This window comes from Eleginops maclovinus, chromosome 19, assembly GCF_036324505.1.
Source record: "Eleginops maclovinus isolate JMC-PN-2008 ecotype Puerto Natales chromosome 19, JC_Emac_rtc_rv5, whole genome shotgun sequence".
NCBI classification, from domain to species: domain Eukaryota; kingdom Metazoa; phylum Chordata; class Actinopteri; order Perciformes; family Eleginopidae; genus Eleginops; species Eleginops maclovinus.
In genome coordinates, this window is record NC_086367.1 from 20,518,761 (window position 1) to 20,537,901 (window position 19,141).

The 19,141-nt window shown below is 42.5% G+C and overlaps 1 protein-coding gene across 12 annotated transcripts in view; it reads left to right on the forward strand.

Moving 5' to 3' along the window:
- The first annotated feature begins 2,784 nt into the window (after positions 1–2,784).
- Positions 2,785–19,141, forward strand: part of fgfr3 (fibroblast growth factor receptor 3) — a 66,160-nt gene continuing 49,803 nt past the window's right edge. For all 12 annotated transcript variants that reach the window (XM_063908595.1, XM_063908597.1, XM_063908596.1 and 9 more), the window contains exons 1-2: positions 2,785–3,194; positions 7,676–7,895. In XM_063908595.1, the coding sequence (XP_063764665.1) occupies positions 7,754–7,895 (142 nt within the window). In that variant the 5' untranslated portion in view covers positions 2,785–3,194; positions 7,676–7,753. The remainder of the gene's footprint in view (positions 3,195–7,675; positions 7,896–19,141) is intronic.

A 19,141-nucleotide genomic window follows, 5' to 3' on the forward strand; every position in this document is an offset into this window, starting at 1 on the left:
TTGTTTTTTAATTGTAATAGGTGCAAAGACCAAAGCAAGAATTGAGGGGACTAATTTGTAAGTATATATGATGTAAAGGAAATATGGGAAGTGACTTTAAGCATATTGTACTACTAGTGTACAAATACCATGTAGGTCAATTACCAAAGGTCAAACATTACTAGAAAAGCATTTGGACGCCTCAAATTTGCCAAAGTATTTAAGTTAAATTATCTAAACTCTAAATATGAATCAATTTCCATTGTGTTAATTAATTGTATTAGTAAAACAGGAAGGTTGCTGATTAACTGATGAAACATATTGGCTCAACTTAGAGGCCAGTACTCCACCACAGTCCAAGATATGAACCAGATGAACCCTACAGGTTTGGGGGATGATTAACTCTCTAAGACAATCTGACCTTCGTTTAATTCTCAGACTTCTTTCTAAACGTTGCTTTTGACTTCATGACTAAATGTACTTTATCCTTCCTTTCCATTCTTTAACTGAACTTGTCACACCTCATAAACATATATGATGTGTCCTGTTAAGTGGTTCGGTCTATAAAAGCGCTCAAAGTAGTACAAATAAATGCCCATCACAAGTTCCCGGAGCCCAATGTAGGGTATTTCCTTTATTTGAAAAGCAAATAAAGATATTCAATTTACAGTTATATAAAGATAATAAATCTCTCCCTCTGACTAAACTCTTCCTTTTATTGTCATTTATGACGTGTTGACGTGGATTGTCACAGCTGATAGTGAGGGACAAACTCCCCTGGACAAACACAGACGGATGACGGCACACTCCACCAGCTCCTCGGTCACTTAGCTGAGGGCTGCTCCGCTTTATGGCGTCATAAAGTTGCCTTCTCAAAACACAATTTAAGAGATGAGGGTAATTGGTGTTGTTTAAAGCAGCTATCACCTCTGTCCTGACGGCAGTAATTAGCCTAAAGGCTGAAGTATATGGCAGAATAAGCGGGAGGTTAATGGTAATTTAGTGTTCACTCAGCACTCTTTAGGTCAAACATTCACTGGTCAAACATTGCTTTGAGCTGGTTGCTACAAGGCCGGCTGACCGGAACAATAACATAATTTACACTTGAACATGACGTGCAGCAGAGTTTTTAAAATGCCTAAACTTTTTTCACTCTCTTTGATTTCATGACATTTTTACATTTAAATCTATTTTGTCGTGTTCCCAGTTGTCCTCTAAGCGTTGTTGTTTACACAGACTATAACCAAACCAATTTCCCAGAAAGAGGTGTCCACATTTGTCACATCCCTTTGGCAAAACATGTCCAAATGTCACACACTCTTACCCATCAGAGGCTCAAACATGCTGCAAGAAAAGTTTTATTTAGAAACACCGGCCACTGATTTGAATTGTCTGTTAATATTCTTGGGGGGGGGGGGGGGGGGGGGGGTATAAACGTCTCACAAAAGAAAAAAAAAAAGCTATGACACACACACACACACACACACACACACACACACACACACACACACACACACACACACACACACACACACACAGATGCATATTCCGCTGACATGTTCCAGGGCCCCTGTGCGGTAGTGGGCCCCCTGATTCCTTCTGGGTTTTATCCTTTAATGGCGCCCATGGAGATAACCAAAGAGCCACGTGAGTTCTCTGCTCACAATAACTGTCTCTAGACCTTCTAGGCTGTATAGTACTCCGCAGATTGGCATTAAAAGCTAAGACCACTTAGAGCTTCTCCAGGTCCCCTTTGTGGTTCCCAAACCCCACATTGTCCAACACTGATTTAGAGATTGAAACCTGTTTGTATGTTCAGTCAGCAGCTTTGGATTCTGCTATAACGCCTTCGTTTGATTGAGTTTTCTGGACCAAAAAAAAAGCAGTTGGGTGGTGTTTGGAGCAGCCGTGTCTTGCTGCCTCCAGCGGCCCCGGAGGAGCGCAACACAAAAATCTGATCCCCCCCCCCCCCCCCACACACACACACACACACACACTCCCCCACTTCTGCTGCTGCTGCTGTGTGTCCCGGCAGCGCGCGTAGGCAGCCAGGAGGCATATCGGACCGAGACTGGATAATAGCGTCAAGTCAGAAACACACGCACACACACAATGAAAACCAGAGCTTTCACAATAAACTGTCACTATTTTTTGAATGGCTGCGTGGCACAATGTGATTCCTATTGATGGCTTAATTGTGATCAGTCTGAATAGGCTTCTTTTATGTTGTGTAAGTTATTACTTTTATTTATTCAAGCAATCACTTATTACGTTTTTTATGCGATTCTTTACATACTTCTTTTTTTTGGGGCACGTTTGTAAACTCACAGTATAAATAGCTTGGAAACATGTATTAAGTATTCCTGGAATATAGGTAACAAAAAAAAGTGAAGAGGATGATTAAGAGGAACACGAATTATAACAAAATTATCTAAAACTTCAACACGTGTATCAGCTTAAGGTTTGGTTTGTTTGTTAAACTTAAATAAATGTTTCTTCTAAAATAACTGAAGCACTTTTCATGATTATTGTAGCTTTTTTTCAAATACAATACACCATTTTAAGTTGCAATGTAAGAAGACTGAAATTGTGTTAAGGTGTATTTTGTGTTTTCTACATTTTCCACTTCAAATCTATTTGGCATTTCTCCAGTATTAGGTATAGCATTGCGTCACTACTTCACCAGCTCGTGTTTTATTTTGAAGGTTCTAACCGGAACTCCTCTTGTCTCCTAGCAACTCTCTCTTGACTGCAGCTCCTACTTCACAGGCAGCCGGCGGAGGAGAGCCACCAGTCCGAGTTGGTTGATCCCAGGCAACGAAACACACCGACTGGCATCTGCGCTGGATCCGAGCGAGGATCTGTGTTCACTGCGTCCCACACACACTCAAACACACACTGCCCGGTGCACCGCAGGATGAACGCGCTCTGGAGGTTTGGACACTTTGGACAGCTGCGCGCAGGGTGAGACAGGATTTAGTGGAGAAGTTGGTTTTCCCTGCGGCGGTGCCCGAGCCGAGGTCTCTCGCTGTCAAGTCGTGAGAGGGATTTCTGACTTTTTTTTCCCTCCACTGTTGCCAAATTGCTCCGCGAGGCTCGGGGACTTACGGATTTTAAAGTAGTTTTGTGGATTTTTATAAAGTTTACAGGAGAATAAAGGCTGTTTTTCTTCTTCTGAAAGGGGGAGATTTTGGATACAAAACGTGATAATTTTGGTAAGTGTCCTACTATTATTATTAGTAGTATTATTATTCGTTAACAAAACTTGCAGCTTCTCTGAGGAATGAAAGATATGTCCACTTCCTTGTAGATGTGAGTCAGACAGGTTGAGCCATCCAGTCTTTCAGCGCTAAGCAGCCGTGCTGTAGAAAGGAGTGTGTCCAGTGTGTGTGAGCAAGCGTGGAGCTTTAGGGACAGCCCCAGGCTCCGTGCCATAGCACAGGTGCTGCGGCTTGAACAACTTGTCCGGGTCTGTGCGCAATCCGCGCGTCACGGTCCTTGTCAGCAGACGGAGTTTTCTGCGCGTATTTATATTGCCTTGGTTTGGAGAAGACGCGCACAGGTTTCTGTTTCTTGTCTTATTAATGCAGGCTGCACTGTGTGTGGCGCAGGATAGTCAAATTACGCAAGCTGCAGGACTGAAAAAGACTCTGGAACTGGCAGTTGTTGGCAGATAAAACCATATTTAAAATGAAAATCTAATTAACTGAAGATTTTTCTGTTAAACAAAATGTGTTTTTTTTACGCTCCTCTAATCAGTTCAAGACAATTCCTGGACTGAGGGAAAACGTGTAAAAGCAGATACATTGTGAAATTACGCACGAGTTATCTGTCCATAATGGTTTTAGGATATCAATTAGATTCGCCACATATAAGATTGGTTTCAATGTTTCGTCAATCAATCGCTTCCCTGTATAATTTCACTGTCAAAAAAGTCCAATATTGACTTTCATCGCCATCCTTTGCTCGTTAGGATGAACACGCCTTTTCTGCTCGCTGCAACAGTGACGTGTTCTCTGGTTAGCAGCAGAAATATGAATTACACATCAGCCTCTTTCACAGAGCCGCTCTCCCTAATGCCTCTGATCATCTCTGAAGTTTCTCCAGAAAGCAGCACCTTTTTTCCCCCACCACCTCCCTTTGAATGAACGAACTATGCGGTTCTCTCCCTTCAGCAGCAGATCAGTCATCCCCTCTTCAAACACATGCACTTCAATGGGATTCAGATGGTGATGTTGGCCACTCAGCTCAGCTTTTACTCCCATCATGTCAAACCCTCAAACGGTGAAAATTACAGGATTATAGCACTGGGGGGGGGGGGGGGTCTGAAATGAGATTTGGGACTTGCATTGCTTGAGCCTATTAAATATCGTGAGCCATAATCAACAAGCGGGCAGATGATAATGGTTTGGCTAATGCTGCAAATTAATTGTATCTATTGACCCGAGTAATGCATGCCAGTTTGCAGCGTTTTCAATCAGACGCAGCCTCAGACACATTTGGGCTCCAAATGAAACTATGATTGCCTCTTTTCATTACTCAAATTGGCCTGGGACTATCCGTCTGCGTGGAGTTTTGGGTACCTCTTTTATGAAGAGGGGGAGAAGTGCATTTCAAAATAGCCAACTCGTCTAATTTAATCAGAACGGCTAATCTCTTTCATTCTCAAACTCTAATTCACTGTAATATTCCAATAAAAGTGTTTCAGCTGTAACCTAATCTGGCCTTTAGCAGATGTATCTTATTGTATCTCAGTAGGATATGTCTTTGATACTTATTGATGACCTTTATTGAGCTTAATCATAAGTATTTCTTACCTTAGCAGTTGTAAATAATGAATGAATTCACATTGCGCCTGGAACATTGAATTGAAGTTCACAGTGGTTTTCCCTTTTCCCCAGACTGTAGCTTGAACTAATAACCCTTCAAGGTCTCATAAAGTGTCCAATGCAGATAAAACCATATATATATTAACCTCATTACATGTTATAACCTTTTTAATTTCCCATGGTGTCTGCTGGACTGTCCATAAAATAGTCTTAAAGAGAGTTGGCTTAAGCACTAAGTGTCCAAATCACCCTGTTTCTACATACGCTGAGGAACTATAAAGTGTCCTCTATCTCTGTTTCATGCAGAGGACAAATGTTGGGTCGGGTGTAGTCATTGACATGTGCAGTGTCAGGCTACATTACAATCTGTTTTACGCCACCCGTCTGAGTGACAACCCGAGGTGAGTCCTCAGCCTGCAGCGCTTTACACCCGGAGTCTCTCTGTGTCTCTGACCGCTTTGAAACGCAGAGCTCTGTCTGTCTCCGTGCTGATCAATATCTCCTCTAACCTAAGGGTGTGTTTTGAAAAAGGGTGGCGGTGATGTGACAAAGGCAAAGAGAGGAAGAACTTTTAATGAAGGAGAAGGAGAAGGAGAAGGAGAAGGAGAAGGAGAAGGAGAAGGAGATATGGAAGATTACCCACTTGTGCATCTGTCTATCTCTCATTCCTACCCATCTGCCCTCCGACCGGCTGCTGTTTGCACTTGTGCTCTCCCAAAAACCTCTAATCCCCCTTTTCCCAAAATGACAAAGTCGATCCTGCCCCGGCTGTTGATTCTCCGGCTTACTTATTAAAGATTACTGACACTCCGGAGAGGTGTGACTAGCATGTGACCGCTTGCATTGATCCTCACACAGGGGAGAGGGATGACAGGGATTTGAACCCCCGGTTAAAGCATTTTCTGCCTCGGAGCTATTACAATGTGAGGATAGTACTGCATGATTAATGTTCATCTATTATTTATAGCCGTGGTAGTGTTTCCCTTTCATGCTTTAAGAAAATATTAGCATGAAAACACTTTGGAGGCTTTGAACTCCTCGCTGGGTCTTTGGGATCCAAACCGCCTTCTCCTCTTCTCTCTTCTTCTTCTTCTTCTTCTTCTGTGCTTTTTGAGGTTGTTCAGTGGAATCAAAGTGTCTGCAGAGTCTGTTAAAACTTCATTCCTGGTCTTCAGCATGTCCACTTTGCTTGAAAATGTTCACAGTTGAGTTTCATCACCCAATAATTCAAATACTACAGCATATAAGGTTGCAGTTTTGTCAAGAAAGAGCATTTATTACCTACTACGCTTACACTGGATTTAATTTGTTCCAGTTTCTCTCACAATCAATCATGTCGCAACGCTTGGCTGCTCCTGGTATTTAATGATTCAGTTTGTTCACGAGGTAGTCTCCACTATTACCTGTCACCAAATTAGTCAATCAAACAGCCTGTATTGTTTTCCAGTTCTCTCACATGGCTCGAGAGGCTTTCATGATGTTTGTCTAAACACATCTGCGCTTTGACTTAAAACAACTCCTGAGAATTTGTCAGCTCTCGAAGTGAAGTGTCTGTAAAAAAGCTGAGATTTTTTTATGTGTGTGTATGTCTGTGCTTGCCAGAGAAAACAAAAGTTTCAAATCGGTAAGGCCTGCAATCAGCTACCTCCACGCCCGCAGAGCGAAGGCCTTATCGTGCTGTATAAACAAACCACAGCAGCGTGTAGGCGTCTGGTGTTGTAAGAAGCTGAGGATGGGCCGAGAGAGGAGAAGAGGAGCTCAGTGTAGAACATAAAAGGCTGCAGTATGCTGAAGCCTGATAGGTGCAGTGTTTAGATTGCACTCCATATGTGTGTCTGCACTGTTTTATGAATTCACATGTGTCTTGTGAAGTTCTCCCAGTCTTCTGTGTTGGAGAGCGATAGTGTGCAAACAGAGCCGGGCTGCAGTTTGTGCTGAGCAAGGAGTGGGTCCTCTGAGAGAAAAAGAAAAACAGTACTGTTAAGACTTAAGACAACACAACCTTTCTGTGGACTGTGTGTGTGTGTACAATACACCTCTGTGTGCAGAAGCAAAGCCCCTCTCTAAAATGTTTGCGTGTGTGTTTGCCAATGTGCGTCTGTTTTCGCCGGGTTGGACGTCTCACAGCCAAGGCTATTCTGAAGCTGGACAGAGCCGCTAAAGTTTAATCTAACAGTTGTTGGTGTGTGTGTGCTTTGCTTTTCTGGGCACCTCACCCAGGGCTTTCTCCTCGATCCTCGGTGCATTCCAGCTTCTCCCTGCTTAAGCAAACAGAGCAGAGCACTCCGCCGTCGCTCGCCGAAGCCGTCACGCTCCCTCCTCCTCCTCCTCCTGCTGCCAGCCAGCCGCCGGGCACGTTGGGCAACTGATACTGTAGTCTTCGGCATTCCTCATCCTGCAGGAAGATCAGTGAAATCCATGTCAATCGGTTGCTAAACCATGCAGAAGAGTTTCTCAAGCAGAATAGAGTCATGTAGAAGGAATGACAGGCTGTTGAGGTCGGAAATAAAGTGACTTTCTCACTCTTCAGCTAATCCTGTGGCAGCGAAGCTAATGGATTTTTTTAATGAACTTGTATTCCCGACTGGGTGCACGGTACTTCAAGCTTTTCCAATCTCACAGATCCAATCCAAGCATTTTAACAATCAGGTGCTCCGAGAAAGTTTCTGAGAAAATCTGCAAAGAGGGATTTCCAGTCTAATCCCTGAAATCTGTGAGGAATGTCAGGTCAGAATATGGTAGCATGTGTGCAGACCCCAAGGCGCTCCTTTGTACTGTGTTCAATTTACAGTTACATTGTTCATATTTCAGAGTTGATTGCGTCTACAACCAGCATCTCATCATGTTTGTTGTTGTTTGTTTTCCAGGTCAGTGACGAGGAGTTGTTGGATAATTTCTTGCGGCGTTGGAGGCTGCCCTTCTGCTGGACAGCATGCGATTGGAGGATGTTGTCTGAGTCGGGCCTCGCTGCTCTGCGTCTCACCTCGTCGTCTAGAGGAATGACGGCTCTGTGGTGCTCACTCTGGATTTCCTGCCTCCTGCCTCTGTGCGTCGCTCCTGCCAGGCTGCCCACCGCTCAGCCCACAGGTAAGACACAAGATCAGTTGACTGCTGACATTTAATTTGAAGCAATTTGACGACTTTCTGGACAAAATGAGACTAAATGAAGAAGCAAATAAGTCTTAAAGTCATAGCTGTTCACCAGCTTTTTCTTTAAAGTCCATAAGAATTCCATAGACCTGAAGAATTTGACAGCTGTCATTGGTAACAGGATTGTTGTAAGTGTTGAAATCAGTTAGCTGATGAATCATTTGTCGAGGAAAAATGCCAAATATTGACGGTTTCAAGCCTCTGAAATGTGAAGAGTTGCTGCTTTGCTCAGTTTTACACGACTGGGAGCTGAATATCATCATGTTTTACACTTTTATTCAGAAAGAACAAGCGTCATTGCTCACATGCGAGTGGGAAAGAAAACTTAAAGCGACACAATTCTTGTGGCACAAAAACAAAAACACAGCTCAGAAGAATTCCCCTCTTAAATCGACTTTACACTTAGTCATAGACGGGGATAAAAGAAGCCTGGAAGGGTGCTTGTCCAAAAAAAAATGACGTTTAACTGCTCATGCACATTCTCTTGTCTTCCTCGATTGTTCTTTGCCTATTTTTCCGTGCTTATATGACATCTGCTAAGAACAGCATACATTTTTTTGTGCGTTCATCACTTCAAATAGGGGCATTTCAAAAGGCACATTTATTGTTTTTACGAATGTGGCGCAGTCTTCTTTCTTCTTCCCTTCTTTTTTTTTTACGAGGAGGATTTAATTGGACTGTTTTTTTCGCTGAGCTTAGTGCGATTTTTTTCCTCTTTGAACTCGAGGCGTAGGAATCAGTCCAAAGCAAACCTTGACTGTTTGCTTATATCTCTCCATATTGTGCACAAAAACGAACAGAGTACTTATTCTTTTTGTTGGGGGGGGGGGGCGTTAGCAAAGTGTTTCCCTCGCCCCTTCCTCCATTTTTTCTTATTGAGTCTTTGACACGCCTTACAGAGCATTAAGAAACACGAAGTACTACACTACTATCAGGGCTATAAACACGACTTGAGACACAGATTTGAGGACTTTGGACTTGACCTTATCGCTGTTACGCTTTACTTACTTTGACTTAACTACCTACAGAGATGAGCTGACTGACACTTGCATGCAAACACATCGCAACTTTAACCTAGAAGAAACCTAAAACAAGAGAAAAGAAGGCCTGGAAACGGGATTCTGCATTGTAAGGATTTGGCTCTCAGCTGTGCAAAAAAAGCATAATTAACCCAGCTTTGGAAGGAATGTTTGAATGTCACTTGAAAGGCTTGCATTTTGTCTCCAGTTTTGACGTGACTTTGCCCAGAAAGATTTACTCTCAGCTCTGCTTCAGGCTGATCTGACAGCTCTGTACCTGTGTGTGTGAATTCCTCCTCCGTTTGCCCCCCTGTCCTCCCTCATGTAAAACCAGAACGCTACAATAGACGTGTTGTGATTCTCTCCGCCTGATTGCCTTCCCTGCTGAGAGCCTTCACAGCAAATCACACTCAGCATCATCCAAAAAGCACAGAGTGGGTTTTTTTTAAGCCCCTCAGGGTGGCGGGTGTTTAGGCTGTGATCTTCCGTGTACCTGCACTGCATGCAGACACGGCCAGAGACAGCCGGGGCTCTGAAAAAAACATTGTTTCAAGTGGGTAATGTTTGTCATGTTGAGGTGTGATGATTCATTGATGTGAAGAGGATGAGGTCAGGTGATAACATGCATCATGCACAGCCATGTTTCCATCAGAGACGTCTCCTGGTGAGATGGAGTGTTTTTTAGATCTGTGAGGCTGAAAATCTAATTTTAAAAACTAACTTTGTCAGTGTCATCCAACTTTGATGTGACAGAGATTCCCTTACGACCAAAGACACAGAACAAAACAGAATAGGAAGACTGAATATAAAACCATGACACCATGATCGACCATGATCAGGAAATCATGCAGTCTTGGAAACCCAAGATATTTCATCTCTTTGTCGGACTCTGAAAACAAAACCCTCTTTGTTCCTCAGCTTTAGCCTTGACATTATCCTTTTATATCCTCTTGCTTTGTCTATATAGCCAGGATGTAAAGATGGCTGTAAAGCCCACATACAGTGGTCTCTGTGCCTGGTGGGTATCTCCGGCCTGTCTCTAGCCTCCCCCGTCTCCCCCTGCAGCCTCATGGCCTCCAGTGGAGTTCCCCACGTCCACAGATGGACGAGCAGTGGGGATAAAATGAAGTCGTTTACTGGCAGATGGCACAATTTCCCCTCAGCAGCCACAGCGCTGGGGAAAGTTGTCACTGAGGTCTGTGTTTTCTGTGTGTGTCAGTTTCAGGGTCAGACATTAGCAGGTGCCCTTGAACGTTTACAGCGGTAGTGTAAATACAAATTTAAAGTAGGTGTGCTGCCATTTGGAAAGAATTATTAAAATTGCAAAACTGTTGTATTATTGAGCTGTCATGTAAGGATTTGAACACCGGCCAATCATACGCATTCTTTGGATACTGAAAGAAAAAACCCTTTTCTTGATCAGAAAACCACACAGCTTGTTAAACAGTTTAGTATATAATGAATTAAAATATATATATATATATAATAAATGTGGTTCAGAAAGAGATTATCTTCCAGACTTCAATGCACAAAGATCATTTCATAAATATATCCCCAGGAAACAGAACGAAACTCTGGTTTAAAAGCTTTCTGAAATAAGTCACCCCCTGTTCTGTAATAATACATAAAGGTGTGTGTGTGTGTGTGTGTGTGTGTGTGTGTGTGTGTGTGTGTGTGTGTGTGTGTGTGTGTGTGTGTGTGTGTGTGTGTGTGTGTGTGTGTGTGTGTGTGTGTGTGTGTGTGTGTGTGTGTGTGTGTGTGTGTGTGTGTGTGTGTGTGTGTGTGTGTGTGTGTGTGTGTGTGTGTGTGTGGGGTATTCTGTGTTTCCATTAAGTCCACCATAATGTTTGTACGGGCGCAGCGGTGTTTATTTCTTTTTGTGGCATTTCCAAATGTTAAAGGGGAAAAAAGGTTTGGAGAGGCTTAGTTGACCCATCTGAGAGACTGATGACAAAGAACAGAGGTTGTGTGTTTGTCTTTGTGTGAGTGAATGTATGTGTGTGTGTGAGTCTGTTGGTTATTCTCCCCTCTGTATTTACTGACCACACACTCCCCACCAGTGCCCTTGCAGAGCTCAGATGAAATATGTGGTTCCTCTGCTCTGACGTTTTCTGTGAAACAGCAGACATATAAATTCAACACATTCAGTGCGTGTGTGTGTAAGTGTGTGTGTAAGTGTGTGTGTGTGTGTGTGTGTGTGTGTGTGTAAGTGTAAGTGTGTAAGACAGGCAGGCTTACGTGGAGTCTGCAGTTAAGTGAATGTTATGTCTGTATGGGCAGAGGCGGATTACAAAAGAGATTCAGTAAAGAAGATGAAAAGACAGAATGTGAAAAATTAAAGGAGTGTGTTTGTTTGTGTGTCTGTGTGTGAGTGTGTGAATATGTGTGTCTGTGTGTGAGTCAAAAAGAGACAGCGTGGGTGTGTGGTGGTCATTATACCCTTTAACCAAAAAGAGATGAAAGCTAATATTTGTGTCATTCTTCAGAGACAGTGTGTGTGTGTGTGTGTGTGTGTGTGTGTGTGTGTGGGTGTGGGTGTGGGTGTGTGTGGGGGTGGGGGTGGGGGTGTGTGTGTGTGGTCACTCACCCCCTGCCCCCGCCCCCCCTGGCAAAGACTGTAAATATCAGCAGGGGTTGTTTGGGCCATTAGGAGACTCGTTAAAACCACACCATCCACAGATTTTCACACACACACACCCACACACACACACACACACACACACACACACACACACACACGTCTTATGAAAACCTCTCCTGTGATCTGTCATTGATAGTGGAAGTGTAGTCTCAGAACTAAGGATTTATTACCTCCCATATCTCCATTAAATCTTGTTTTGGATAAAAACTATGTTGAATATCTGCCTGTTCCAACTCTACATTCCTCAGCAGCACTAAATTGACCTAATCCTTGTCGTTGAATGGCCAAATCAGATTAAATATGACTGGTTTATTACCAGATCAATCCTGAGATAGAACATATTTAACCAGGTGTGTTTTCTGAAATCAGATCTGCAACAAACAAAGGGATAGTGTAGTCATTTTTATTCCTGGGGTGTGTTATTCCCTGGTATAACAGCTTTAATGTCCAGTAAGCAGGAATCAGCTGGTTGTTAGCTGAGTCGAGAATAATCCACTCTTTCATTTCCTTTGAGGTGAGCTATGGTAAGAAAGTGTAGGTCACTGGAGTTCCTTCTTATTTATATATTTGCAAATGAGTTAATGAACAGTAAAATCGGTTGCAGTTACCCAGTCTGTCTTTTTTACTCCTGGAGTTCATTGTGTTTTTACTCCTGAATAGATACTAAAGCTGTGCCTCTCCAGTGTGCATTATGCAAAGGTTATTTACTCGAGTAAGATGGCGGTATAATTTCATGTGGGGCAACATCACTACCCTTTAATCATCCTATTATGTAAATGAGCTCCCTGTGTGGGCTTTACGCGAGTCTCCTGAAACCGCTCATCACAACTTAAGCGTAAAGTTTCTCCGAGCGGTTTCTCCTCCTCGGCTGCAACACTTCGGCTTTCCGAGTTTCTGCATGAATGTTCATTTCCCTGGCAACATTATCAAGAAATCTTTTTGGCAAGCGTGGGAAGCGTGCAGGCCAAATAAGCTCTGGAGAATGAACATTAGATGAACAATGGTGGTTCTATCCTCAGTCCATCAGTCTCTTAATCCAGTAGACACTAAAGACACTTTGTTGGATGTGTATTAGACACTAAACACAACTATTAAACAAGGGATCATAGCAGGATGCCTCTCCTCAACTCCTATAAATCAATCAGGATTAACAGCAAAAAATAATAAATGAATTTGACTGATAACCTTTAGATGGTTTCAGATTCAAACCATTTTTTAAAAAGATCTTTGACTGCAACTTTTTTTAAAATTATATTTGAACCTTACTTTTTACTTTTTGTTGCATCATCTCAAAGCACATTATGTTTTATGGAGATTTTCATCGAGCTCTTGCAGGGGACTTCTGTCTAGATGCAGTATTTTTCCAAGGATAACACACAGTTGAGCCCAAGTTGAATAAAGCCTTCTTCACACCAAATGTTATTAAAGTTCTTCATATCAGATCGACTTGAATTTCACTAAATTGTGAAACAAAATGCACCTCATACGGAGGCACCGTGGCTCCACACTTCTTGGTACTGACTAAAATTCAACATGTCTGTAGGACTGAAGATTAAAACCTAAAGTACTGAGAGCTGGCATTAAATCTGGTTAACTCACACATACATCTACATCCATTTTGATGAGGCTGCATTCACACAAAACACATCAAAGTGTCGAGTCCTTATGTCCATTTAAGATGTATTAGTTGTTCAAATTCACAATATAACGTCACACAAATAAGGATATTAATGTGGCACTTGCGTATTGCTTCACATTACCTGATTAAATGTGAGTGCAGCCTTAAAGGGAACCAAAGAATTAAAACAATCACCTCATAACAGTCCCCAAAAACACGGTAAAACGCTCCAGAGATCAGAGTGGAAATGCAGAATCAGGTGATATTTATCTGTTTGTTTGTTGCATTTTTTATCCCTTCCATAAACAAGTTGTCATTTATTGTATTGTTAGTATACAAATATTGATTGGCATCACCTTTAAAGCTTTAAAAATGGAGGTCCCGGTGCTGAACCAAGGGACTATGATTCAAAATATCACTCTATCTTTTGATTGACTATAAAACCTGATGTAGATATATTCGCTGTCACTGTTAACCCTTCTTCTGTAGTCAAATCCTCCTCCTCTGTGCATGGAAAGAATGATCAGACAGCTGTAGATCAGTAGGTCACTGTCAGCGAGGGGCCTTCGTACGAACCTTGTCTGCAGGCCGCAGCTATGTATGTATTAATACACCTCATTAATGCCCTTTGAAACCCTCTCTGCATGCCACTCCATGAATTATGGATGAAAATACAGACCTGTGTCTGTGTGTTCTGCTTATTTCCAACCTCAAACACCTCTCCTGCACTGGGATTTTCCAGTCCTTTTTTGTCTCTTTTTCACTTTTGCATTATGCAACATTTATGCAAACACGTTTAAGCTTTAAATATGATCAGTTATGTGATGGTTTTCTTAATTTTTTGGCATTTTTTTAAACTATCCAATCGTTTTTGAGCACTTTGAAGGCCGTATGTACTTTCGCTTTCAGTGTAGTTATCGCTTTGCAGCGCACACACACACTCACACACACACCTGCACATGTCCTCTGCTGTACCTCTGGCTGCGGTTCATGATAGTTCCTAGTCCGTGGGCTGACAGCGGCGCTGACATATGGTTGGATTTTAATTACAAACCTCCCCTTAAGGAAATTGTTGAGATACTTTGCAGATAAGGCAAACATGGAGAGGAACAAAGGGGCTCGTTGTGTCATATCACAGGGACTGCTTTTGGAGTGTGTGCTGGGAGGGGGTGTCGGTGTAATTCAGCTGGAGCTGCAGTTAAATCTGAGATAATATTTTTGTGCTGTGAAGTGATCAGTTGATGATGTTTTATTGAAAGTCGTGTGTCTCCTTTCAACCGTCTCAGTCTCTCTCTCCATCTCTCGCTCGCTGACACCTGGATTTATGGCCATCATTGCTTTAATTGCAACATTTGAATTGAATTGTCGTGATGGATGGTAATTGCAAAACGAGCCACTGTGTGTGTGTGTGTGTGTGTGTGTGTGTGTGTGTGTGTGTGTGTGTGTGTGTGTGTGTGTGTGTGTGTGTGTGTGTGTGTGTGTGTGTGTGTGTGTGTGTGTGTGTGTGTGTGTGTGTGTGTGTGTGTCTTTGTGTGTGTGTGTGTGTGTGTGTGTGTGTGTGTGTGTGTGTGTGTGTGTGTGTCTTTGTGCTAACTCCGATGGAATAGTGTGTTTTGTTGCTGGCAGAGGCAAACAGATGGCAGGTTGTGTGCTGAGCTGTAAGGAGTCCAACACACACACACACACACACACACACACACACACACACACACACACACACACACACACACACACACAGAAAGGGGCAAAGAGAGACTATGCAAGTTTCAGCCCCTTGACTATCCCTCTAACCCCCAAATGGCTCTTCTGACACACACACACACACATACACACACAGTCTCCTGCTTCATTTCTTTGGGCTTCTATTTGATGTGTCACTCTGTGTTTCTGGTGTTTCTTTACTTCTATTTGCTCATCTGTTGTTTTCCTGTTTCAGTTTTGTTGTTTTGGATGTGAAGGCTAGCACAGTGTGAAAACACGGCACAATGTATTTAAATAACACCACATTTCAGCTGTTACCTGTCGCTTCACATGCTTTTAAAAGTTGTTACAGTAGAAGGACCGTGCAGAAGGCAAATGCAATAAGTATAGTCAACATATTAACTATAGAGGCATTACGTATTTGATAAGCTTTCAAAGTAACAAACAGGATCCTATTCTCTTTTTTTCCATTCTTGAAACATCACTCACTCACAAAACCAATTTCTCTCCTTTATACCAAATCACTGTGAAGCACTATGACTCACATTCTTTGTATGAAGACTTTATTTATATTACAAATCCCCTCACACACTCATGCATATGAATACCTGTCATATCTTACTATCATACACATACCCTTCTTACATACACAACTATTCACTATTTCAAACCTGGTTTTATGTCTCAATGTGTGTTTTTATAGTAATAGTAAACACGATATATTTATTATAAACTAATCCTCGCCTCCCACACTGTCTCCCTCTCACTGACCCACACTGTCTCCCTCTCTCTGACCGCTAAGCAGAAGCAGAGCTGTCCTGTCTGGCTCGGCTGCACCCCATGTACATTTCTGTGAATGGAAACAGAGAGCCAACAGACGATGTTCGTGTGTGTGTGTGTGTGTGTGTGTGTGTGTGTGTGTGTGTGTGTGTGTGTGTGTGTGTGTGTGTGTGTGTGTGTGTGTGTGTGTGTGTGTGTGTGTGTGTGTGTGTGTGTGTGTGTGTGTGTGTGTGTGTGTGTGTGTGTGTGTGTGTGTGTGTGTGTGTGTGTGTGTGTGTGTGTGTGTGTGTGTGTGTGTGTGTGTGTGTGTGTGTGTTGGGGAGAGAAGAGGAGTGAGTTTGTGTACTCACCTCCTTTGCTTGTCACAGTGAGTGTGTGTGTGTCTCTTTCATCTTCTTCCCCCCTCTGTCTTCCTCTTCCCTTTATTTCTCTCCCTCCTTCCTGGTAACACATCTGCTCCCTTTGTGCCTTCCTCCTCTTCCTCGTCCTCCTCTTTGTGTCCGTACAGCATTGCCAATGTAAGAATAATAATTATAGATAGCCCTCTCCTCCTCTGTCACCTCATCTTCTTCATCTTCTTCTCTCCTCTCCGCTGGTTAATCTTTGCTCACCTCCTCCACCACTCAAAAAGGCTCAGGGTCTCCACTCTTACCCTCGCATGCGCTTCTGTTTAAAGCACCCCCACATCCAGGGCAGCTGACACATCTAATATTGAAACCCAACTCGGCTTCCATGCCTCCCACGTCTCACCCCCTCTCTCCCCGTATGTTATTTTGCCAGGAGAGCTAAAATAATAAACCCTGGTACCGTCTACAGAGCGTAATGGAAGACTTCTCTCCCTGGAAAGGAGAGAAAGAGAGACTCTGGTGCTGTGCAGAGCTGTGACTGTCGAGTTTTGGCTTTTTTTTGGATAACACAGCACTGAAATTGTTTCAAAATTCCCATGAAAGGGTATTTTGGAGTGTGGTGTATCTGGTAATTGAATGCATTTTTTCCTCATGTGACAACTTTCCCCTCCACGCTGACGTCTTTTTATCTGCCGCGTGTCACCACAAAGTCACAATCTGAAAACATTAGATTTATTTAACTCAGAAACAGCCTGGGTTTTATTTATTTTTATCCTGGGAAGCTTCATCTGATCTTTTTACGCATCATTTGGTTGAAGACTTCTAAACGGCTCATGATGTCCTCTTTGGCCTTTAACGACTTTGATTTCTGACAGGGAGAACTTGCAATAAAGACTTGGTAGTTTTTGTTGGCTGACAGGATGTTGCAGTGCCCAGTGCTCCTTTATTATGATTTTTAAATAGCCACATAGACCCAGGTTTGATTCCAGTTGGTTAACCTTGTTATGTTTAACCTTTCCCTTAGTTTCTTGTCTTATTACTGTATATAGTGTACATTTTTCTAAGAAAAAAGGCAGAAATGTCAGAAAATGAATCTAAAAAGTATCCCAAATGAAAAGATCCATTCATAGTCAGAATAATCACAAGATACACCGTCCATATTTTTAAAAACACTTTACTTTAGTGTCAGAAAATCTCTCGCATACCACTTTTTTTCGGTTCAACCAAGGCCATAAACCGTCGGCCAATGAGCTGATCCTTTGGAGCTGCAAGCAATTGAACATTTTCATATGTGAAGCACAAAAATGTTGTCTTACACTCCTATATTAACTATTAAACAGGACTCTAGGTCATACTGAAACACACCGGTGTTATAACTGTGGTCACCAAAGATACATCATGCTGTCTTGGTGCCTACAGGGAGAAGCTAACATGCTAGAAATGCTAACACCCTCTCTTAAGAAACATTAGCATACTGTGATTCTGTTCCCCATTGAGAGTAGAATTAAACAAAAATGGCGAAGCAGATGTTTTCTTTGGCTTTATAACATTCAGTTAGTTCGTATGAACCCTGGTTCCAGAGGACTGTTGCACATTGTTCAGCGTGTGTTAGTATAGATGTCGGGTAAAGATGTCTCAGGACAACTGTGCTCCAGTTGTTCTTTCTCCCAAACAGAGGCTCCTCTCTGTGGCCTGTTTGTGCTGAAAGTGAAGGCAGGTCCTGGAGGGAGGGATGATGGGATTAGAGGCTTTCCTGCTCTCGTCCTGTTCACACACACACACACACACACACACACACACACACACACACACACACACACACACACACACACACACACACACACACACACACACACACACACACACACTCTTAACACACCGGTCCTGCGTCAGGGTGTTTCACCATTTGAGATAGAGACCAGAGGAGGGGTCAATATCCCAATAACAAGTCATTGTTTGCTTTAACACATTCCTCATCAGTGAGATTGATGGTTCATAAAAGAATAAGAAGAAGCGTGGCGGTTCAGTAGCAGCCCGGTACGGGCCAGGAAGTAGCTCAGGAAAGGTTTGTGATCAGAAGCACATGGCGGCTGAGGTTTCATGTAGAGATGGACCCACGCAGTCCCACCACTCCAATAAACAGCTTCATAAACAGAGCAGTTAACGCCCTTATGTCTTGCTGATCCCGCCTCCACCTTCAGAGCCTAATCAGATCAAACTAAAATGATTCTTAAATTCTGGAAAGAAATCCCTTCCTCAGTTCTTAGATGTCTTTCTTCTCTACTGCTACTATGAGTTTAAATCCCCTTAAAGCAACCAATTTGAACATTTTGATCAGACAAGGCCAAACCTTTTCTGGAAAAAGGGTCTTAATAATTTGGATTTCTCACATTTAATTTCTCATTTACATTAAATATGCTCTATTTAATATATTTCCTTATTTGATGAAGGTCTGAATACTAACTCAGAGCCCGTCCTACACCATCAGAATCAAATAATTAAACCTAAACCCTGGGAAAATGTAGAACTTTTGAATTAAAAGGAGTCTCTAGCTGGAATTAAGTCTTCAAAGTACCTTGCATTGGTGACTTTAATCTGTTATCTCCGTCTGCAAGCCCAGTAAATTCCTTAAAAAACATTTGACCTCGGGGTCTCATTGATAGCCCCCACCTTAAATAGATTTTACACGTCGACGCCACAAGGATTGGACTTTATACTTCCTGCTCCGTGTTTCTGCTGAATTCAAATTCAGAAAAAAAAAAAAAAAAAGTTTGAGCAAAAGTTTGAATGTTTGACGGGTTAATTATTGAGTTTTTTTTTCTTTCTGCTTCTCTTCCTCTTTACCAATGAGTTTTTCTTTTAGAGTGAAAAAACAATACTTGCAGAAGCGACACCTCATCGCAGAACCATCCAGGTTTTAGTCTCTTTTTGTTCAAACGTGTGTTTGTGTGTGTCCAAAAAACAAGTGTGCCTTTACATTGATCACACTCCATGACACTGATGTCTTTGTAACCTCTCTCACACACACACACACACACACACACACACACACACACACACACACACACACACACACA